Source organism: Zonotrichia leucophrys, chromosome 6 (assembly GCF_028769735.1).
Source record: "Zonotrichia leucophrys gambelii isolate GWCS_2022_RI chromosome 6, RI_Zleu_2.0, whole genome shotgun sequence".
NCBI lineage: Eukaryota > Metazoa > Chordata > Aves > Passeriformes > Passerellidae > Zonotrichia > Zonotrichia leucophrys.
This window is the reverse complement of record NC_088176.1, coordinates 25,228,333-25,251,767: the sequence shown is the minus strand read 5'-3', so window position 1 is coordinate 25,251,767 and position 23,435 is coordinate 25,228,333. Positions and strand designations below refer to the sequence as shown.

General features: G+C 36.9%; 1 protein-coding gene across 2 annotated transcripts in view; it reads right to left on the bottom strand.

Annotated features, from left to right (window-relative positions):
• Window positions 1-23,435, bottom strand: part of NRG3 (neuregulin 3) — a 501,669-nt gene that overhangs the window by 376,284 nt on the left and 101,950 nt on the right. For both annotated transcript variants that reach the window (XM_064717135.1, XM_064717136.1), the window contains one exon: window positions 14,159-14,281. In XM_064717135.1, coding sequence (XP_064573205.1) covers window positions 14,159-14,195 — 37 coding nt within the window. In that variant the 5' untranslated portion in view covers window positions 14,196-14,281. The remainder of the gene's footprint in view (window positions 1-14,158; window positions 14,282-23,435) is intronic.

The following is a 23,435-nucleotide window of genomic DNA, read 5'->3' as shown; positions in this document are numbered from 1 at the left end:
AACGATTCTGTCACTGGTATCAACAACTAACAGACCATACTCTGGCGTGTGTAACCCTGCTGACACAACCAAACTGCAGCATTGAGGCAGTAGTGCAGGGAACAGGAAAAGGGTGCGTGTTAATGAATCCTCCTCCTTGTGCTTCACATGTTCCCAAACTGAAAATCAATAGCCAACAGCCTATGAATCAGACTTGAGTATAATTCTGTGTGTTAAGGCAGGTGGGCACGTTCCAAGGAAATATGATGTTCTGTAAATGGATAGCTGGGAAAGTTGAAAGATTCCTCGTTGGATATTGGGATTCAAATGTAAAAATGTACAGTTTTTGAAGTTTTCAAGCTATGATTAGAGGATAATGTAGGAGAAAGGCAATATGTTATGTTTAGAGCTAAAAGAAATAATGTCTGCATCATAAAGCTTTAATATTCAAAGTTACCCAGTTACTTTTAAATTAAAAGCCCCTGACTACTCCTCACTATTGTAACTTTCTATTTTCAAATTTTTAAGCTCTCCATAAAGTTTTTTCTCATGCTATTATCTCCAAAGGATTTTGATGAGGTTATTAGAGCAGTGGGTGAACTGGAGTTGTGCAGACATGAACTACTGTAAAGCAGCAGTACAGAACTGTCACTAAGTCACAGGAATTTATAGCTCAGGGAGCCATAACTGTGCAAAGAGAAACAATAAAATGCAGTTATGCTCAACCATCTGGGTATATTTTCCTACACAGGCAACTAAAATTTTAATAGAAAAGTGCATACAATTAAATGATGTCATTTAGTAGCATACAAGGTTTGGTTTGACGATTCAGGGAACAAGAAGGTTTTACACAATAACATGAATTGCTTTTCAATTAAATGAAAATGCCGTTTTTGCTTTCTCTGCATAGTTGTTGGTAATTTTTGTCTTACAGGGTGCTATTTTATTTTTACCAGACTAATTATTGAAAGCTTCATTTAAGACAAGGAAGAACATCCCTGTCCTCTTATGTGTCAAAATGATAACAATGGGTACATTGATTCCTGCTGCTTTGATTCCTGTAATTTGCTGGTGCAAACAATTTAAATTTCTTGTTGTGTTTTCTCTTCCACACATTATTGCAACTGTCTTCTTATGCCCTTTTACTCCAAGCTAGGTCAGAAAGAAGAAGAAATGAAGCTTTTTAATGGAACTACTTGCGACCTACAAGATTTACAGGGCAGCAGCTAACAAAATAGACATATTTTTGTCATGGTTAGAGACCAATGAGCAAAAAACCCTGATGGGATAGATTTCCATTACACTGGATTTGTGGTGCAGCTTGGAATATGACAGAAGCTCTTTTTCCAGATACTGGAAGCCCCTTTTGAAGGTTTGGAATAGAAATACTGAGGTGGTTGGCAGAGGGGAAGGAAAACAAAACTAGTGTTTTGAGAAGATTTTGCTTTAATTACACACTTATTTGGACTGAATCACAGGCATTCAACACCTAGAGATCACTAAACTCTGTAAATAGTTTTAAGACCAGGACACTATGTGAGCTAAGTGGACAATCATGCAGGAGTCTCAAAAGTCAGTGCCTTATCATTTGAATTGAGGTGCAAAAAGAATTTACATAAAGACTCTTGTATCCAATGCTGAAAGTTCTGGACTATGTAATGCACTGCTGATGGTTAAAGGCAATGGTTCAGGCTTTTAACCTGATTAGTGAATTCAGAACTCATGCTAGAAAAGTATTTTTTTCCAAAAGTTAATTTCTTACAGCACCATATTCCCAACATTTCTCCCCCACCCCAAAGAATCAAGTGTGTTGCTGTAGCTCAGTACTTTTTGTACAGTAACTACCTTAAGTTCTGCAGCTGTACCTGAATGCATGAACAGCTCCACATTTGTTTAGCAGCCCAGTCAACCTTTAAGAATGCAAAAAGCTCTTTCTGTTTCTCTCATACCTTCTAACTAGAACACCATAAATATCTCATCTTACTAACAGCATCATCACAAGATAAAAATGGTAAAACATTTTATATTATTTACATGAATTTCAAGCAAATTCTCAAGTTTCCATGGCAAAACACATTCATCTGGTATTTTTCACAGTATTTATTAATTTATTCAAAATCCTTATCAGAAATTCCATGCACATATGCACAGAAAATTCGAACAGCTCTAAATGCACTAAATTCCCATAAATACAATCTTATATCACTTCCATCTTGACACACTCCTATGCAAAATTAATGGATAATTATCTTAACAGAAGAGCTTAAAAAGTGAATGACCCACTCCTTGTTCTAAGAAACCAAATTAACAGATTTGAATAATGTGGGTATAACAGACACCAAACAAGCTCATTATTCAACATTCTCCTTGAAAAAAAAAATCCCTCATTTATATTCCCACTGTGGCTTTGGACTTTACAGAGTTGTTTGGGGCAGGAGATTTCAGGTATTACAGAGCTCCCCATGGCATGGGGCTGCAGCCAGTGGGACTGCAAAGCTCCTGCTGGATCTGTGTCCACTATCGGCAGAGGAATAGAAGTGCACCATACCCAGGCGCACTGCAAATTACAGCTCACCACTGATGGCACCAGCCAGCTCTGTCGCAAGAAAGAACTAATTATTTGTTTGGAACAGATTATGCTGCTTTGTTGAAATCCTCTTCAAGGTGGGGGAATAAGGAGAAGGCCACCCTGTTCTTTGAGTGCAGCAGTGCTTAAGCAGATGGGACTATACATATGGATGAAATAATTAAGATTCAATGTGTAAATGCACTACGCATTCTGCCCTCCCTGCAATTAAGAGATTTTACTTTAGGCTACGGAAGCAAACTCCTACAAAACCCAACCCAAAATAACTACAAAGAACTTTCTATATGTTAAGCTAAAATAACATTCTGAAGGGGAAAGTGAGGCATGATATGCCATAACTGTTTTTCAGCACAGTAATAGCAGAAACATAAAGGTGTTACTCCAAAACTGGATTTATGAATTAGTTTCACTCATGTTTATATATTGAACTTTATGTTTTGTAAGCCTCTACCTTCAATAAAAGAAAATATTTTAATTTTTCTTTTAAGAAAAACTATCTCATGAGAATAGGAATATTCAACAAAACTGAAGTAATAGAAATTAGAGCACCAGCTGGGCTACATCACATTTTGTGGAGGAAAAGCATAATACCAATCTTTAGTATTTTCAAGTATGCTAATGACACTGAAGGGTTTGCTGACAAATGTTAGAGACTGAATTTAACCTTTAACCCAAGTGTAGACATTAAAATCATAGTCTGAAAACTCTCCTAGAATAAGCTGCACCCTAATTATTCAGTAGCTATTCTAGATGATCTTCAATTTGAATTCCTTTAGAATAAAGTCTAATCATATTTTATCTGCTGCTTTACCTTAATTGAAATTTCCAATAAATTGTATTAGTTTGCCAGTAAATGTATTTTTTTCTCTAAACTACAGATATGGGATTGATATAATTAATTACAGTATTTTTGACCACATATTCCCTTGAAACCTTTCAAAACCAAGATAAAACATATTTTTCATCACTTGTGATAGTGTTAAATGACCACTACACATTGTTAAAGGTTCTCAATCCATGATGGAGCCTCATGCAAAATTTAGGTTTCCTGCAATCATAAAACCAAAATGAAAATAGACAGAGGACATAGTCTTGAAAAGTCAAGTGCATTTTTGTAGAGATTTTTCAATCCAATATTGGATCTTTATAACCAAATGTGGTTTTGGAGAAAAATATAATTAAAGCAGTTCTATAAGCTTTAAATGTATCCTATTCTATGATAGTAGTTAATTATTTTAAATATAAGTATTTGTTTTAACAATTACAGGAAAACATCTGCTTTCACCTAGCAGCAAATCAACAAGTAACACTTAAGAACTGATGCACCAATAGCTCTGATTCTGGTCAGAAGGAGGGATTCAATGTACCTGTTAAATGCAAATGAGATGTAAGTTTCTCAAGTTCAGTCTTATTCTAAAAGTGTTCCTTCTGCTCCTAATCAGTCTGAAATTACAACTCTACTTACAGGAAATTACATCCATCATTTCAAGTTAATATACATTAAATGAATGATAGAGATTTAATCCAAATGAGATGTCTGAGATTCTGTTCCTGCTTCTCTTTCTGGATAACATATATTTGATTTGACTGTGCATTTAAAAGTTGAGTTCTTGTCTGTCACTCATCCTGACAGCCCTTCACTGATACTCTCTGCTCTGAGATTAATAAAATCTCTGAAGGCTCCTTAACCCCAGAGTGAAGAGAGAAAGATGGAAATGGACTGAGCCAGCTGCCACCAGGAAATTCTTGGATGTCCTTGCTAAAATGGGAACCAAAGATTCTCACATGAAGCACTCCAGAAAAGGTAACTAACTGTCTTTGAATGACTCTCAAAATCAGATCAGCAATTTCCAATGTTGTAATCTGTTGCAAAGGTTATATCAGAGAATATATCAGCAGCTGTATTCTCTGCTGTGGTACATATGATGAACTGCCATATTTATAAGAACACACGTTCATATAATCAGAGAGATTAAACCCCAATCAAATGAGAATACAGAAAATATGTTTAGAAAGATGATTTCAAAATCTGATCTCTCTCTTTCACACCACCCAAAACACAGTAAACTCATGGCAATTACATCTTTTCTCCCTGTGTGGTCCAACAGTTGCATATGCTGAAAGATGGAGAAGGTGACAATTAGGGCCAGATTTTATGGCCCTGTATTTTTTGCAAACCTCTGGGTTGCAGGTGGAGCCAGTCCATACATAGCCAACTACTTTACTGGGGAATATTGAAAATATCTTGCCTGGATTACTGCATATTATGGAAATTTGGGCACTATTTTAGAATGTGAGAGAACCAGAAAGCCTCATGAAGCAAATGAAAGAGTTTGACCTCATAGGAAATGAAAATATTCCTACCAGTAACATATCTCAACTTCATCCTAAAATATATGGTTCTGTTTTTGGAAGGAAAGACTTTCCTCCCCTGAATATTCTGTTCTATAAGAGGGTTCAGGGCTTTGAGTCAAGTCATATGAGCTCATGAATTCTTTGGGAAAAACAGCATAAGACTAAACTTTTGGGTTAGTTAGTGCACTGGCTTGTGTAAATTCCATTCATAAGGGTCTAACATTTCTCTGTGTATTTTTGAAGACCTAGAACAGATACCTTTAGCAGGGACAGCTCTGGTCTTACAAGTCTCTCCATTTGGACTCTTGTCTACCATTATCATTAAGCTGGGCTCTTCTTTTAGAAGACAATTCTTCTTCTTACATATTGTATAAATGCCAACAAAAATTACTTTTTAAAATAGATTCTAAAACCATGGCCTTTAAGAGTTGTCCAAAGTGGTTTAATTAAAGGTTTTTCAAGTGAATAATGCTTTTAAGCCAGACAGAAGAGGACCATTAAGCAATATCCATTTAACTGGTCCAGGGTTCACTCTCTTTTCAGTTGATACACAGAGGAGACCTAAGTCAAAAATCTTTTTCAATCAATTATATTCAGGTATATGGAAACATTTAGAAAGTCTTGTTTTCACTTTGTCATGGAAGGAAAAAGACACAGAAAGCTCAAAGCTGCTACAAAAAACTGGTTTTGGGCCATCTTCTCTAGTTACTAATCAACTCAGTGCTTTAATCTTCAAGACTACTTTTGAAGAGGATGCCAAACAGATGCTGACTGGATCAGCTTTTAATGACAATATCATTATATGTGAAGTTGTACTGTATTTTCATCTGTTTGTTGTGTGCTGACTGCCTTCAGGAAATGTGGGAGGAGCATGTGATTTAAGAATTATTACAATTGTAAAATATAGCATGGATATTTTTTAAAGTTTCAAATGGGAGTTGGAGTTAAAATTCCTTTCAAACTCTCACCAGTAAGACTTCTGGGAATTTTATATATTTTTAAAAAATTTCCAAGGACATTCTACTGACTTTGCTGTATTTGTTTTTGCTTGTATACCTACTTACCATGTGAAGAGAGGGAAGAAGAAATTAACATCAAGAGCATGAAGAAATTTACTCAACATGGAAATTTTAAACATGCTGTGGCCCACCTGACAACACTGCACAGGACAGAACCTGTATCACACCAGACACCTCCAAGAGGATGCTGCAGTTTGAGGGATACGTTGGGTATGCAAGGAGGAATAAAAAAAACAAAATCCCCCAAGCAAGTGCACAACCCAAAAGTTTTGTCTTATGCTCTCTTTCCCTAAGAATCTATGAGCTCAATTGACTTGACTCAAAGCCCTGAACCCTCTTATAGAACAGAATATTCAGGGGAGGAAAGTCTTTCCTTCCAAAAAAAGAAATTAAGAAAGTAGGGGAAGAAATATGTCACACAAATGGTTCCCAGTCTCCCATGAGATTCATTCATAAAAATGTTGCAACCATTTAACATAATTGAGCATAGAGTCCTTTATGCTTTGGTTGCATACAAAATTTGTTTGCAGAAATTCAGCAGGCTTGGTATAGCAGCAACAAGATTCAGACACTCAGAAAAATGAGGCAACAGAACTACTGTAAAATTACCTGCTTCATTGGAACAGTTTATATAAAACATTACAAATATGTGGGAGAACACGGATGTGAAAATAATAAATCAGATTTTGAAGGTTAATGAGTCTTTTAAATAAATAGCAGAATTTGGGTGATCCCTTCTGCTCTGGTTTGCACTGGGAGGGATATCTCAGTGTTATGATGATAGATAAGCATGCTAAGGGAGCAATCACCCATGTAGATTTGTCTGACATCAACAAGAATCAAGTAGAGGGAGGCAAAGAAAGCGTCTACTTTCAATAGAGAATAAATATGGTGTTAGAGTAGTGCATTTGTCAATACCCAGGCACAAAGAATACAATATTTAAAAACTCAAAGCACTAAATGCAGCAGTCCTTCAACACACAGAAATCCTGCTGAGGACAATGCAAGTCTTGCTTGATGAAAGGCTGACAAATCTGTCCCAGAGATAAAAACCCCGTGGTTATTTCTGCTTATTTCATACTGTCACACTTAAACATAAATGGGTGAATTTCAAGCACAGCAGGAGAGCAATAGGAAAACCATGGCTTAAGCAAATTGCTAAGCAATTTGCCTACAAGTCTCACTTACAAACTTCTGCTAGACCAACAAATAGAGCAATGCTGGAGAAGAATCCTTAAAAGCCACAAGAACTTAGGTAAGTTCATAAACCTTTAAGTTAGGATATAAGACAACGAGTTTATTGGCACCACTAATTCTTGGGCTTCTTTAAATAGCTCTCTCCAGCTTGAGTCACAAAGAGAGCTGGAAGTTCTGCTGCCCGTAATACAAGTAATACAGTATTAATGATGCAAGCAGTACCATAAATATTATTTGCATTAATAATGCAGGTAACAGGCTAAGTATTGTCTCTCTGATTTACAGTGCAAGCACTACTTGAGAATCTTCAGCTCAGTGTTAAGGTGACAACAGCTGCTTTTTACTGATTCTTTCATTCTAAACTAGAAGTATCAAGATCTATTTCCTGAAATTAATCTGCTTTTAACAGATTTAGGGCTAGTTGTTTTCCTGACTTTGTTTTCTGGGGCCAAACCATGAATACTTTTAGGCTTAAGATGAGGAGGTTTTGTGGGTTGTTCATTTTTTGTTGTTAAAGTAATTATTAAGTAATCTACACACAATACTACAATTTCAATAAGAATTCATGCACTACTTCATAATCACCTATCAACATTGCATCTTAGTACCTCAAACAAGATCAATACACATTTTGTTAAACTACCATTTGACAGAAACAGAAAAGCAACATTTTCAATTTCAGATGGAAAACTGCAGTGGTGGGAATCAAATTACTTGTCCAGGACTGAAGAGAAAATCTGTGGTGTAAGCAGGAAAGCCCTGACTCCTACTCTGGTGCCTCCACAGCAGCATCCTAATTCCTTCCAACTAAAAAAGAAAAGAAACTTCCATGTCCATGTATGTGAACACAAATGTACTCATGCAGTGTGTGCAAAGATGGAAATTTTGCTGATATTTTTATACCCAACAGTGTGATGTTACATATCACATATCAGTCTTCAGACTAAGTGACAGTAGCAAATCTCAATAATTTCAGTGGTATGCTTTGAAATAATTACATATGGATATCAAAATAATTCAAAAAAAAGGCCAAAGTTTCTCTATCAGAAAAGCACATTTAATATTATGCAAATCCTACCACTACTGTCTTTCTTTACAGCGCATACCTTGCTCAAAAGCAGGGAAAGCAGGGACTAAGGCCAAGTCAGGATGCATGTGCTCCAAATATGTTCCCCTAGCTAGAAAATAAAAGCTTCTTATGACTAGATTACATAATGCTTCATCATAAATCCTCATAAACACTTCAGTCACCTTTTCTTCAAATGGGTTTATGCCACTGGCTTGACAATTACTGCTTCTGCTCTTTTGCACAATATGAACAAACCACAAGGTCAAAGCTGTCTCCTGAATAACTACATAAATTACTTTCTACATGCCAAAGGTGGTTATCTGAGTGAGTTTGAAATTTATAAAGAATACCAAAAAAACCCTCTTAGGACACTTAGGGATACAAATCTCACCAGCCTGTACAAATGTTTCCATCCCAGAACCTCTTCATTTTGGTACTACCTTGGTTGCAAACACAAGTGAGGAGGATTCACGTTGGATGTGACCTCAGGAGGTCCTGGAGTGTTTGCTCCTGCTGAGAGCAGGCTCAGCTGGGAGGAGCTCAGCAGCTCCAAGGTGCCAAAGCCTCCTCTGGCTTTCACAGTTACCATGAACAGACAAACCAACTGGAGCCCTCTCAGGGGAACCTCATTGCTTTTCTACCATCAGCACCACCTCTTTTTGCAGACATCTGCAAATATACATCATGGGTCTCTCAGTATAAACTTTGAATAAACAGTACAGATGGAACAAAAAGATTTTAAAGTTAGTTTCTTCTGACTTTCAATGTTATACATTTGTTCACCTTTGACAGCCGAATGCGTGTTTTTCTTATTCTGCAGCAGAAATACAGATAGACAGTGAAGTATAGACAAGGTTCCAACTATTCATATGCTAGTTACATTACAAGCAAATCCTGGTATTTCCAAAAGAGTGGTTCTGAGTGTGGATACTGTAAACATATATTAAAATAAAGCATAATTACTGCAAATTTAAAATATTATTATAAACCTATAAGTGCTATTTTGAGAAACACTGCTTCCTTTTAGATTAATCTTACATTTGTATAATATGTGGAATTAATGAATCCTATATAATCATGGGAAAATATTATTTGACTTCTCTGATATGTATTTCTGTTTAGCCATCAAGAAATGGTTCAGATGTTAAATGATGAATGATTGCTCTATCTACAGTCCCATGTTCTTTTACAGACTCCTTCAGCAGCTAATATTTCTGAAATTCCTAAAACACTTCTAAGACAGTTTTTTACTGCTATTGGTACGTATTGTAGCTGTATTTTCCACGTGGAATCATCTTTAATTTGATAGCATTTTTTCTTTTTCAACCCATTTTAAATGGAGGTAAGAAGCATGCTTTCTATAGAGCACTGTGGTCAGAAAGACAACCATACTTATCATGTTTAAAATTCTCTGTAAAACTGTCATGTAGCTTTATTACCTCTCCTGGTATAGTCTCTCTAGGACAACACCTTAAAATAGCTTAAGCAGACTGGGAGAATTAGCTAAGTCTGACCTCCAAGGGCCAGTTAACTGTTGTAATAAGCAAACTTACATTTTAGCCTCCCCAGGAAAGACCAGCACCCTCTACAGTGACTCATGTTTAAAATACTAAACATGGAACACATCTCATGCTGGGCTTCCCTACATCAGACTGGTAATTTACATCTGAAATTGTTCAAGTTAACTACAGATTTTTTTAACATTTACTAAGGGCAATACTTTTCCAAAGTGACTAAGTCAAACTTGCCACACTTTTAAAGATCATTCTGTATTGAAAGTTACTGACTGATAACTACTGCGAAGCACTGTTTTAACTTGAGAGCATAACATGCTGAAAAATGGTGGCCCTCACTTAGGAAAAAGAATAGGTTGAGGGTTAAGAGCTGTCATTCTCTTCCTATATTGGAGGAAAATGATTACCATATTATTTTTACTCAAAGTTAAAAAAATAACATTGTGAATTCCAAATCCCAAAAACATGGCATGACTTTTTTAAAATAAAAACAGCTCCTCATTTCAGTACAGAATTGCTTCTGCTGGCTAAGCAGTTGGTGTTGGAGAGCATGCACAGCTCTCACCTTTTAATTCCCCACTATTCATACCTAAAAGATGATGCATGACATCCACAGCACTGACAGGATTTGAACTATGGGAAACTTCAGCCAGTTATGTTGACATTAATCACCTAAATCTGGCTTTGAACATTCCTTACAGGAGCACAGTGGGAGTGGAATGAGGGCTGGAATGGGTCTGACCTGAACAGAGGCCACTGGCGCAGGGGGTGTTTGTCACTGTCACTGCCACTGTGTGTGATGTGTTGTGCTTCCTGTGATTTGCTCTCGAGCAGTTGCTTTCCTCTCTGGAAAAAGATGCCCCACACCCAAAGAATCTCATAGCTTTGTAAAACACCAAATAGGGCTTCTTATTGCAGCTCCTGTGCAAAGCAGCTCTGAATTTTATTTACATGCATTACTGCCTGCAGGCACCACAGGACCCTAAGACAGTAATAAGATACACACAGAGGATATAGGAAAGTCCATATTCTGTTTATGATCCAACTTAAAGGGAGTTAAAGTGAGATGAAGAGGAAGAATCAGAATCAGTTGACACTTTTTTAATACATGGATGACATGGTTATCTCTAAAGAGAGGTAAGATAAGTCTGGAATCCATTATATAAGAGTAGAGATTTGAATTTATAAGGAGATCTGAATATTAGCTTAAGGAAAAAAAAACAAATGAACAAACAAATTTCCAGACTTTATGCAAATTAAACAAATTTCATATATTATAATAACTTAGTATTCCATGTACCTATCACCTGTCTATGGGACCTAATGCAACTCTGTGCATTATACAGGCAAGTGAAACACAGCACACAGCTAAATGATAACAGCAAACTAGAAAAAAAATCTGTATTGCAATTGAAAAATAGTTATCTATTCACTGCACAGAAAACCTGCTATTTGTCCACTGAGTGTATTTTACCTCCTAAGACAGAAGAGAATCACAAAACTTCCTGCATTTGCTTCACAATTATACTTCTAATTTGGCATACAAGCAGCTGAAATGTAACTAAAATTTATTCAATCTGTTGAAACTGCAGGGAAAATCATTCCACCATGCTAAGAACTAACAAGCTACAAAGGAAATAGATGCACAGTAATGATAGAAAGTGACCATATTACTGTTTGTAATAATGCTTTGTGCTGAGTGTTCATTTGGACTTAAGCCAAATTGGAAGGCATATTTATATATAAATTTTATACTTCCCAGAACATCTTCAGATAGCTTTATATTGATTTAAAGCAGAATAATTTTAATTTTAGCATGCTGAATTTAAAAATTCTGAAAACATTTTTGGTTTCAGAACTATGTTCCTATCTTGCCTTCAATTTATCTTCCAGGTACAAAACACACCTGAACTTGAATGGATTAGGCATTAATTCCCAAGTTATGAATATTCAAAACTGACAGTTTTGGTTATACTTGCACACTCATCCTGCTGTTGGACAGCAGGGATTCTGTTTCCATTTTGTTTGGCTAAGATTGCCCCTTAGAACCACAAAATCATTTAAGTTGGAAAAGACTTCTAAGATCCTCGAGTCCAAAACTTCCAAGCCCACCACCAAACCATGCCCCTCAGTGACACACCTACAAGTGTTTTAAATGCCTCCAGGGATGTTTTGTGCCAAAATTACATCTGAACATAAATAACTTGACTCTAGTAAATAACACCATCATGTCAACTTAAAGGCTGTAAATTGCATTATTGAGAACAGGAGAATATTTCCCACTGTGGGCCCACCGACAAGAGAGGTCAGCACAGCAGGCAGAGAAGGAAGCACTGCTCAGCCATTAGGGAGACTAATGGGGTGGATACAGTCTGATAAATGTACAAACAGCTCACATTCATTGCTGCATTCATGGATGCATAAACTGCAGCGTGAGATGCAAGCTGAGGAAAACATGCTTAGAAATTAAACACGTTTTGTTGAGAAGAATTTGAAGGCATATTAGAGAGAGTATGATGACAGAAAAAGGGAAATTACTGAAAGCTAAATAACCTACTGAGTACTGAACTTTTTACCCTATTCAGCTCAATTTATTTAAGGACAGGTTTGGTTGCATGGTGCTAAGATTCATGGTGTGAGAGCTGGAATAACCTGGTTTTACCTTATGAATAGGTGGCTCAGTAAAATATTCCTTATGCTGGTAAGTTTGATTTTTCACAATCTCATCTGGCACAGCCAAGAGATGGATTTGAAGGGAATGACTGCTGCTAGCAAGCCCAGCTTCAGGCTCTCTGACATGGCTCTGTTCTGTGTATGCTGCTGGAGCTGCACTGGTTTGCTTGGTTTACTCTCAACACTGACACCACAGCCAGGCACCTTGTGCTTTCCAAGGTGTGAAAATTGCTCCCAAACTATTTAGGCATATGGTATTTTCTTCAGGAAAACAGAAAAGGAAGAAAACTACAAATGTTTGCTTACTCGATGTAAAGCTCCACCCTTGTCTGCAGAATTAGGCTCCCATATGCTTTCCTTTCTGAAGTATTTTTTTATGGCAATAATACCAGAAACAAAATAAGAGTTAAAGTTAAAAATGTTGTCACTATCCAAATGAAAATGAAATTTCATAAATATTATGGCTTGTGCTGTAGCACTTCAAAAATACTTTAAACAGATGGGCTAGTGAGACTGCCATTCATGCTTTAGCAGTCAAGAGGCATGTTTAAACTGCTGGTTGAAACACAATATAAAGCACATTCCACATGTAGTGTCAGAAAAAAAGGCTTGTTTGTTAAGAAATCACAAATAATAAAAAAAAGCTAAGTGGATGACATAATATTTTATGTAACTGTAATTTCTTGATAAGAGAGCAGTGGTCCAAGAAAAAAATACTGCTATAATGTAGAAGTAAAAGAAGCAAAACAGAAAAGAATCTTGTTTCTGTGAATAAACTATCACAGTATTTTTCAAATAACTGTCTGGATGAAAAGCTGAAAGCTGCGAGTTTTGTGTACTCCTCTACGCCAGAAAAGCACAATAACACCCATAGAAACCTACTAGGGGAAACATATTTTCTTCAAGTGACAGCAGTCTAATGGAGATAAAGGATGAGGATAAGAATTTTAATCTATAGTTTAATGAAGATAAAGGTGACAGATAAAGGAAGAGGAGAAGGAGGAATGTGTTCTGCATCTTTCCCTGTGATCTGAGATAGTCTCTTACTGGAAGGACATTAGTTAACCTGAATGGTCACACTCCAGAACTTCAACATATAACAAATTCCCCAAAGTAATCTGCTTTATGTCATCATCTTTGAAGTGCTAAAAATTAATCGTTTAAAAACATTCTATAAGTCACTTTGATTTTCTACTGAAGATTTCTGTTCATTTATAAGCTCTACAATGATGAAACAAAAAGATAAGAAAATATGAGCAAAACCATTAACTGTAGCCTTATATCATGATACAGAACTCAGTTTTAACTCTCAAATCTAAAGGAATCATTTTGTATAGGGCACAGAAGAATCCTAGTACAGGTTATGGAATGGAACAGAGAAGGCAGAGCTGCCTCTGAGAAGGAAAAACTACTGTTGGGAACTACTTTCTGTGTTTAGAAAAACCAAACATAATGTCAGTTCTTCCATTCCCAGCAGGTGAAACAGAGAAAGCCTAGCTCCTCTGTTGTTCCTTGAAGCCCTGTAAGAGATAAGCCTTACACTGCACCTATCTGCACAAGGATGTAAACTGAGCTTAGATAACATCTCCCCCAAGACTTGGTAATCATTGCAGCTTGGGTCCATTATCTGAGCAGGAAAACACATCTCTTCAGTCTCAACAATGAACAATAGCCTAAAGTCAGATTCTAATCTTACAGGTTGGCATTCACAAGTGTTAACAGATGATTCCAGGACACAAGTATATTCATTGGCTATGCAACTCACTTTTTTGTTGAGTCAAAATCAGTTGGGGTGAATACATCTCTCCCAGCTGCGGCTGGAAACACTGTTAGGAGCTTGGAGCACTTGGATTCCTTTGCCTTCTCCTTTCCATACCTGATCCTTATTCTGTAAGAGAGGGATAAAAGAAAATGAAAAGTAGAGAATTTGCATCAATTATTACAAAGCCATCTCTGCTCAACTTAGTTAATTAATTAAATATAGTCAAGACCAATTGTTCTAGAAACAAAACTAATGCACAGAAAATACAAGTGACTTGTCAGTGTGTCAGGCTCGAGGGGCCACTCAGTTACTCACCATCCCTTGTTGAAGTTACTTCCCTCATTTGTAAGCTATTATTTAATCAAGTCCTTGTAGGGTCTACTGCTTGCTTTTATATGCTTTGAGTAAACTAATTTTTGGAATTTTTGCATGAGATATGTGAGAGCAGTACTTTACTTGAACTCCAATGCAGCAATGAGGTATTGGATCTCCTGTCATTCTCAGACCTGCTGCTCATACTGTGCTATGCTACCCATATGAACAAGATCAAATGAGGGTGTGAGAGAAAAACCTGTAAAAATAGCTGTGAAATAGATGGATCTCAAGCAGGTTTAGGCCTATTTTTCATTTTTAACCACACTTTTTTTGTCACAGACTCAGACACAGGGAATTCTTTCCCTTCTCCCTGAACCTAATAAGGTGGGATCTCTACAGGAATCAATAAAGTGCAGCTGATATTTCCCCACTAATGGCTGTGCTGGACAATATCAGAAGGAGAAAAGCCTCCATGAAGCACCCTTTCAGGAAGAAACTTAAAAATAGAAATTCTAAGTCCCAACGAGTATGAGTGACAGAGAGCAGAGCTGGGTGATGCAGGCAGAGGGGATAGCAGCAGCCATAACTCTAACTTCGCTGCCATTAATGTTTATGTTGTGTATGAAGTGGTTTACCAACACGCTGATGGACTGGCATAATGTGCAAGCACAGGATTTATTCCTTCATGCAGCAGCTGTGGGAGAACACAACCACAAATGGATGTTTCAGTAGAGACAGTTTCAAAATAGAGAGATTTATCTTGACAAGTAGAGAACTGCAATAAAAGATGTATTATTTGGTGGAATTATTGGTGAATGCATTATCCTGTCAACATTTAACTGCTATAATCAACTTAAATAATCAAAGCTGCCCTAGATTTTTTATTGTTTTACATTAATTTGGGAATAATTCATAATTTCACTTACATTTGCATCAATGTAAATGGAACTAATAAGTTAAACCTCAAAGTTCTGTGAAACAAGGTGTCGCAGACATATTTTATGAAAAATCCTTTCCTTGGGATTTTTCCTCCTGAGAAGCTGAGAGGCATCAGTAACAAAATGTAAATATTTATTATCTGCTGCTGTGGAATGCAACAGGTGCATCTTTGATTGGCCCATATTGGATGTTTGTAATTAATGGGCAATCACAGCCCAGCTGGCTTGGACAGAGTGTCCGGGACAGAAGACTTTGTTATCATTCTTTCCTATTCTATTCTTAGCTAGCCTTCTGAGGAAATCCTTTCTTCTATTCCTTTAGTATAGTTTTAATGCAATATATATCATAAAATAATAAATCAAGCCTTCTGAAACATGGAGTCAGATTCTCATCTCTTCCCTCAACCTGAGACCCCTGTGACCACCATCACAATAAGGAACATAACACACCTCAGTGCTGACATGCCTGCTCTGCAGGCCATGCATTCTCATCCAGGCTGCACTTCAAACCAGCAGATGACACCAAAATGCTTGGGCTCCCTACCGGTGCTGTTTAGGCTATCCATGCTCACGACGACCCTCTGATAATGACTTTGCTAATTAGGGAGTGCTGGTAGTTATCTTTGGTCCTTGTCTCACCTGAAGTCGCTCTGGAAGGTGGCTTGCTGTGACTGGCTCACTCACCTCTTTGCAGAGGTGTTATTAACTTCTCTTTGTGACCTATCCAGCTCTGTGTGCTTCATTATTCTGTTTGTTCCACTCAGGCATAAACTGCTGATTTTTGGATTAGCTGCTTTTGTCTGTTAATCTGCCCTTGACTCACAAACTGAAATGTTTTAGCAGTGGAATTCTGAAGCATTTCAACAGTTGTTCCTGAACCACTTAGTGAGTGCCTTTAGAAAAACCTGCATGCTTTGCCAAGACCTGGGGGTATTTGTAGACTCTCTGTATGTGCACCAAGTAGTACATAATATGTATAAATGCGCTGCTTAGGTAGAGACAAATTCAGCCTAACTGTGGTGTTCTCAGGTAATTATGTAGATCTCATATTGAAAGCAATAGCATGAGATTTTTTGACTCTTTATAGAACTGAGAAAAGCTCTGGCTGGATAGATCAGAATTCCCTGCATGAAAAAACTCCACCCCACATGTTGGCACAAGCTCTTACACTGTTTTCAGCAGCAAATTCTGGCTTGTAGGGAATTCTGCATTGCTAATCCACTAACTAGTGAGGCCATACAACAGCCTCAAAGAAATGAGGAAAATAAGGTTTAGCTACAACTTTATTGCAGAAAGATGGGGAAATTAGCATGTAGAATGGTGAAGACAAGAGGGTGCTACCTACACTATGATTTTGATGCCACTCAAGGAGATGACATCTGCATCACTGTTGAGAAAAGAGAGAGAGAGAACAAGAATCCATGCAAGCTCTGAGGCTCCCTGGGGGCAGGTACATCCAGCTGAATATTTAATGTGTGTTCAGCACAGCTACTGGGACAGCAGTGTGTGGCTCGACAAGCTCAGGCACAGTGTGGCATGTCCTCAATGACAGATCAGGCAAATTAAGAAAAACGCCAAGGGTTTGACTGGATACCATCAATAGTTTGATTCATTCTGTGTTTTGTGTCAGAATGTCCAAGTGGGAGAGAATAATATACACTTAAATATATTGCTGATGGTTTAATTGCTGAAACTTGCTACTCCATCCCTACTCAGTTGTAATAATGATCAGGGCATGGAGCATTACTTGAAGAATTAATGGCCACCTGAGGTTAACAGCCCACAGCTAAACTCTGAGCCTTCAGCTTTCTCAGCTAGTCATTAATCCCCAGGAATTGTCCTGTGACTCCATCATTGCTTCTAATTTAAAAAGTGTATTTTCTCGTTTTAATTTTCTTTTCACAAAATGAAAGTACTCAATTAGACTTTGTCATTAAATCACATCTGCATTGATTACCTAGGAAAAAAATAACGAGAGCAAAATTAAATTTGCTTATTTAATCATTGAATCCTGATTAAATATTTGTTATAAACATTTCATTGCAATTAAGGTCGCATAAAAAAAATGCATATTAGGCAAAGAATGGTATACAATTCAAAGATGTAACATGTCCAGACTCCCTGCTTCTGTTTACTTCCCCTATTCCTTACTGAACAATGCACAGCATTTGTGAGAAACTTCACAAATTCTTTTCAGCATCCCAGGACTATTAATACATAACAGTAGCTAGGAAACTACACAAATGTTTCATTGATCTGATAGTGAAATCAATTTAAATCACAGTGATGAAGATATTCCTGACAGAACCCCATGACCACATAATTACTTTCATTTTCATAGGTTAGATAAAGAATGAAAGAAAAGGCCTAGCTCAGATTTCTGACAGTGATCCAAATTCTCCAAATTTCTCTCTAGAAGCTGGTGGCCATCAGCAAAACCCCATGTTTGTCCATGAGTCTGTTCACTGGTGGGATTCCATAGGAGTGCAAATGCATCTAGAGACGCACAGTGCTGTGACTAAATGAGTCTCTGGCTCAGGCCCTTTGCAGGCACAGAGAGGACACTGTACCCTACAGCATCGTGTGCTCAAACACTGTGTTCTGAATTAAAGTGAAATCAGTTCCCCGACTTTGTGATTTTACACTGAACTTCAGCAGGAAGCCCAAAGCTCACAGGGATATTTATCAGCTTAGCACCTGCTGAAAGGCACCTGCCATGCTGGACACACAGCCACATGAACAGGGGAAAAACCTTCTTAAAAGTTTTGAATAAGCACAGCATGTGAGCACTGACCACCTTTCCTTGTGCTTGTGTTTCCACACCCAGGTGGAGAACCCAGCCAGGGGCTGCTCAGAGCTGGAGAACTGAGCCTGCAAACCAGACTGGCACCCACAGACAAAGGGCTTTGGGTCAGTGGCTGCTGTAGGTCATGTATAACCTGATTTTCTGTGAGAGAGTTTCATTTCTCTCTCCACTGTATGCCAAATATCCCATGTCCCCTTCACTCCCAGTGACAACATTCCAAATTTCCTCCAAGTCCCATTTCCCCTGCTGGATAAAGTGAACAGGTCTGTGAATTGAATCTGAAGTGAAGAAGATCTTGATAAGATTCCTCCCCACAATATAGGAAATGATCTCTGCTGGTTTGGTTCTTTTGTATACAAATGGTCATAGAAAATAATATACAAATTTATTTGAGAACATGAATTGAAAATAACAATAAAAATTTAAAGATTTTTTTTCCTCCCCCTCTCATTTCAGTTTCTCTAATATGAAAGCAGATGGAGCAGCACAAAACCAACATCTAATCCTAAAATATACCTAAAAATTTTCAGGTTTTCTGAATGTGTCATTGCTCCTTCTAAGTCTTCTTCCAAAATCTCCCTGCTTACTTTTAGAGTGTCTATATTTTGACTGTAGAAATCATACCAAAGGCCTCATCTTTTTAGCACCTTTTACTTAATCCCAGCAATAATATGAATTATTTCAATAAGAACGCTGACATATTTGGTCACTTCCATGGTTGTGCTATTGAATTAAGCAGAATAATTTAAGCAGGAATATTTTTAATGAAATTGCATTCATCCTTTGTGCTGTCAATAAGTGGACCACAAGAAGTATTTCAGCTGTGAGACACTGGATGGTGTTAGTAAGTAACAGGAAGGTTATCTGGAGATTTAACCAGCTTGCAGCTGCCAGATGGTGTCCAACAGAACCAACTGCTATGCAGAGCTGCTCGATTTTTACCTTGTAAGTGCCCCATTGCACACAGTGGTTTTGTGTATTCAGATGGTGTAGGGGAATGACATATGCATATTTGAGCCCATAAAAAAATATATTGAATAATCAGCATGTTCTTTGTGTTATCTCTCAGACACTAAATTATAAATTATACATGAAGAAACATCTTTCTACCAAAAACTCCCCATCCAATAAAAGCAAAAAACCCTGCTGAAAAAAACTAACAAAAAAACCTTTACATAGCCCAACATAAGAAAGGCTATTGTAATGCCTGAATTTATTTAAGAATAATAATAAACGACATCAATATTTGCAGTTCTTAAATATAACATTTTTTAGATTGAATTATGGATTCCAGTTTCATATTACAGCACTGCAAACCTATTAAGGATATAATTGGATATCACATGAAAAATTGGACATCACATGAAAAAAACCCACTGTTCAAGACTTTGGGTTTGTTCATTTTTCCAAAAAAAAAAAAAAAAAAAAAGGAATGGCTACCATAATTAAAATTACGGGATTCATTTTTAGCTGCAGTAGGTGGAGTGAAGTGAACCAAGGCAAAACAAAAATCCAAACCTCCAAATCTTACTCCTGAAGAGAGAACGGGGGAAACTTTCATGGGCACATATGGTCTCATCTGAAAGAGCACTTCCCACACTCTCTTCCCACTAGTACTTTATGAAACATTGGTTCAAAACTGATTCAAAAGAAGGATGACCTGGTGAGTCACCAGTATCATTTAAGGAAACCTAAGAAATGCCTTCAAGACCTCTTGCCCTACTGTTTGATCTCATCCCATTTATAAAACCACAGTCCAAGATTGCATATATTTATTCAAATACATGAGTAGATTTTTTAAAAAAATATTCAGTATGGAAAGAACTCTTTGCACATTTATTATGGAAGCAGCTGAGAACTCTCTATTCTCCAGTCTTTGCAAGTAAAACCATAGTAATTTCTAGGTTTATCACTGCCACCTTCTGAAACACTGAAATGCTATGGTTGCATTGTAATTACCAAAGCCTGGTTACACATTACTAACACAGCAAGTGTTTACTCTAAATAGAGCTCCTCCTTGTTAAAACCAAGTTTATCAACCTGTGCATGTTTTTAGCTTTTACCACAGAGCAGGGTTAGAGGTCTTGCAATGTAGCATGATCAGCCATTTGTGAAGGGTACATATTTCTCAAACTTCACCATTAATCATTATTCTGTAAATAGATGAGGACCTATGCGTGTTTAAAATGAAATTTACACATTAAACCACTCAAGATGATCTTTAATTTCTTTAATAAATTAATTCAGTGCTAATGAAGGGTGAAAGACTGACTGAATCAGTCATTAATTTAACCTTTCCCTCTTGAGAAGATCAGTGAGCTACCACTTCTCAAAAGGGTATGTCAGGGGAACAAGTCATTTTATAATAACTCAGTGAAACATATAAACATGGTAGCATTTAGAAAATGCATTAGCAGGAAATTTACTAAACCACCTTCAGGTTATTAGAGTAACTAATTAATTAGCCTTCCTAATGTCATATGGACATGAACCACAAACATTTTAGAGAGATTCAAATTTGAAACTATTTTAACAATTATAATTTTTAAAATGGCTATAAGTAAATTTTGCTTTTCAAGAGGAAATTCAATAGCTCCAAGCAGGCTTAACCTATGTAAATAAAGCAATATGTACACCAGTTTCTTGTGGAAGGTTTTGGAAAAAATAAGGAAGAAAAAAAATAAATAGAAACCTCAGGGAGGCATAGTAATAAATATAATACCAGCCTGACAAAAAATAAAGTAAACAAGCAGCAGCAGGACAGTAAGCCCAGCTGGAGAAAGCTTCACTTACATTATAAATTCTGATTCAATTCCAGTCCATCCTTGCCTTTTTTAAAATTTTTTTTAATTCTCTTATCTTATAGACTTTGATTTCTACTAGCAACCTGTAAAAAGCCATTCTAGAGAATACACAGAGTACTTACATATTTGGCTGTATTTTCTAGGACAGACTGGATTACCAAATGCTTGGGAGTTGCAAGGCACTGAGGACTATTTCTTTGTCTGCTATGAGTTTTCCAGAGAACACTGGAAGGCAACTTTATTGCACACTCTACTGGGAACTGAGCTCCCAGTATCACAGCACTGGCAGCAAAAGTCATATTTGCACAGATAATTCAGCATGTCCAAGTACAAGAAGGTAAAAAGTCCTTAAAACTCAATATCATCTGAGGCTAAAGCCAAAGCAATGTGAACCTAAACCAAGGAATCAAGTGATAGTCATAATCCTCCTGCTGAACAGCATTTCTGTGGAAATGGCCTACACATTTGCTTAAATTCAATTTTGGCACAGGAAACCTCTAAAATACATTCTTTTCAAAGAAGCTCTATACTTTTGCTTTTCAACATTGAAAGATATGTTTGGTTTGATTTCTGATTATATTTTTTCCTCAATTACTCTTTTGCCTTCAGGTGAGAAATATAAAGGCAAACATCTATTTAAAAAGCTGTACAGGAAGTAACAACATATGCAGTGCACCAGCAAGTATTAAACTATTCTCTATAACCACTGGAAATAAAGTTCAGTCATGTTATTTACATAAATCATCTTGCAATTATCTAATAGTAAAGTTACCTCAACCGAAGGACAGAAAAGACCAGGTATCTACAGAGACATAAAGAAACAAATTTCAGTTATTAAAATAAGCCCTGGAAAACTCATTTTTCTAATATTGGCCCCAAAAGATGATGACTGGAAAGAATGACACCCCAGCTCACTTTTATGATGGAGCCAAAAGTTTACTGGACATTTTTAACAGAAATCTAAATGCACTCAGATTTATGTAGAGTAGTCAGGCAGCCAGTTGCAGTTTGTTTTAAATGGAGATACATCTGCAATATACAGCTGAGATCAAACAGCCCCTGGAAGTGCAAATATGAGATACTACAGCCATTTAATCAGAATGACTTTCTCGATCCACAGGAGAGCCAGGAAAGAAACAAAGGAATCAATAATGAAAAAAGGGAGATTCTGTAAGAAGGTCAAGGTTAAGATTATGTTAACACCAGATTAAGCATTTTGTAGTTCTTATTAAGAACTGAAATTTAATACCAATTTTAATATGTTTCATTGGAAAACTAGAGATTAACACCTGAAAAAAAAACAACTTTGAAATAATAAATTAGGTTCCTCATTCTAATCTATACAGAAAAAACAAATAGAAGTTAATTTTAAGCTATCTGCTTAAACTGTTAATAAACTTATCACTTGTGTACACCATTTATGATATACATACATTATTTCAGAATCATATAAAACCTGCTATTGGTGTAATATAAGATAAAGTAGTTCACTGTAAGTTACTGCCAAAAAGCTCATTATTTCAATCCTTAGATGGGTTTTGGATCTCTATTCCTTCCTTAGTGGCTTCATGAATATCAGGGCAAAGGGGTGTTTGTCTTTTTATAAGAGGGAAAAATTAACCCTATTAATCTCAATACTTTAAGATCAGCAATTGTTCAAGAGCTTCGCTTCTAGGACTTAAGTGAAGAAAAAGCAATCTCAGTTTACTTCCTGCTGGAGTGCACATAAACAACATTTATCACAATAAGCACTATCTTGCCCACATACTTGGCTGGCTATCTCAGCTCATCTCCTTCAGACTCTCATGAAAAATCCTTTCATACTCTGATTTCATTGAAATAAGATTTATTTTCCTCTCAGTCTTCCTTACTCATTTTTTCTAACATATTTACATGTCTTGCTTGCTTTTTCTCCAGTGTATTTTGGGATATTTTTGTGTAAGACTCAGTTGCAGCAGTCCAGCATGTTAAGGGAGGAAAAGGGAAATGAAATGTATGCAAGCAAGTACAGATGAATAAAACTGAGGGTTATTGGTGTTACCTGATTCTGCCCTGACTGAAAAATTTCAGTTCCACACGAAATTTGATTGCTGATGGGAGACCTGGGTTTGCATTATGTGAGAGGCTGATGGTGACTTTGCACAGTTCTAGGGGAAGTTAATGGAAATTGCTGGGTATTCGGCGCTATAGGAGGACAAGCAACAATTTGCAGGCTGCCTAAATATAGATTTAGGAATCTGACATCCTGAAACCAAGACAGAGGCCAACTGTGGTCATTTTTTAATGGTGTGTCTTTCCACAGTGTTCAGTACTACATATTCTGTAAAAAGTCTGTTTTCCTCCTTTCATCTCCCTCTTTTACAACATGTTTTTCTCATAAGAGCTGCAAGCAGGAGTATTAATATTCCAAACTGGTT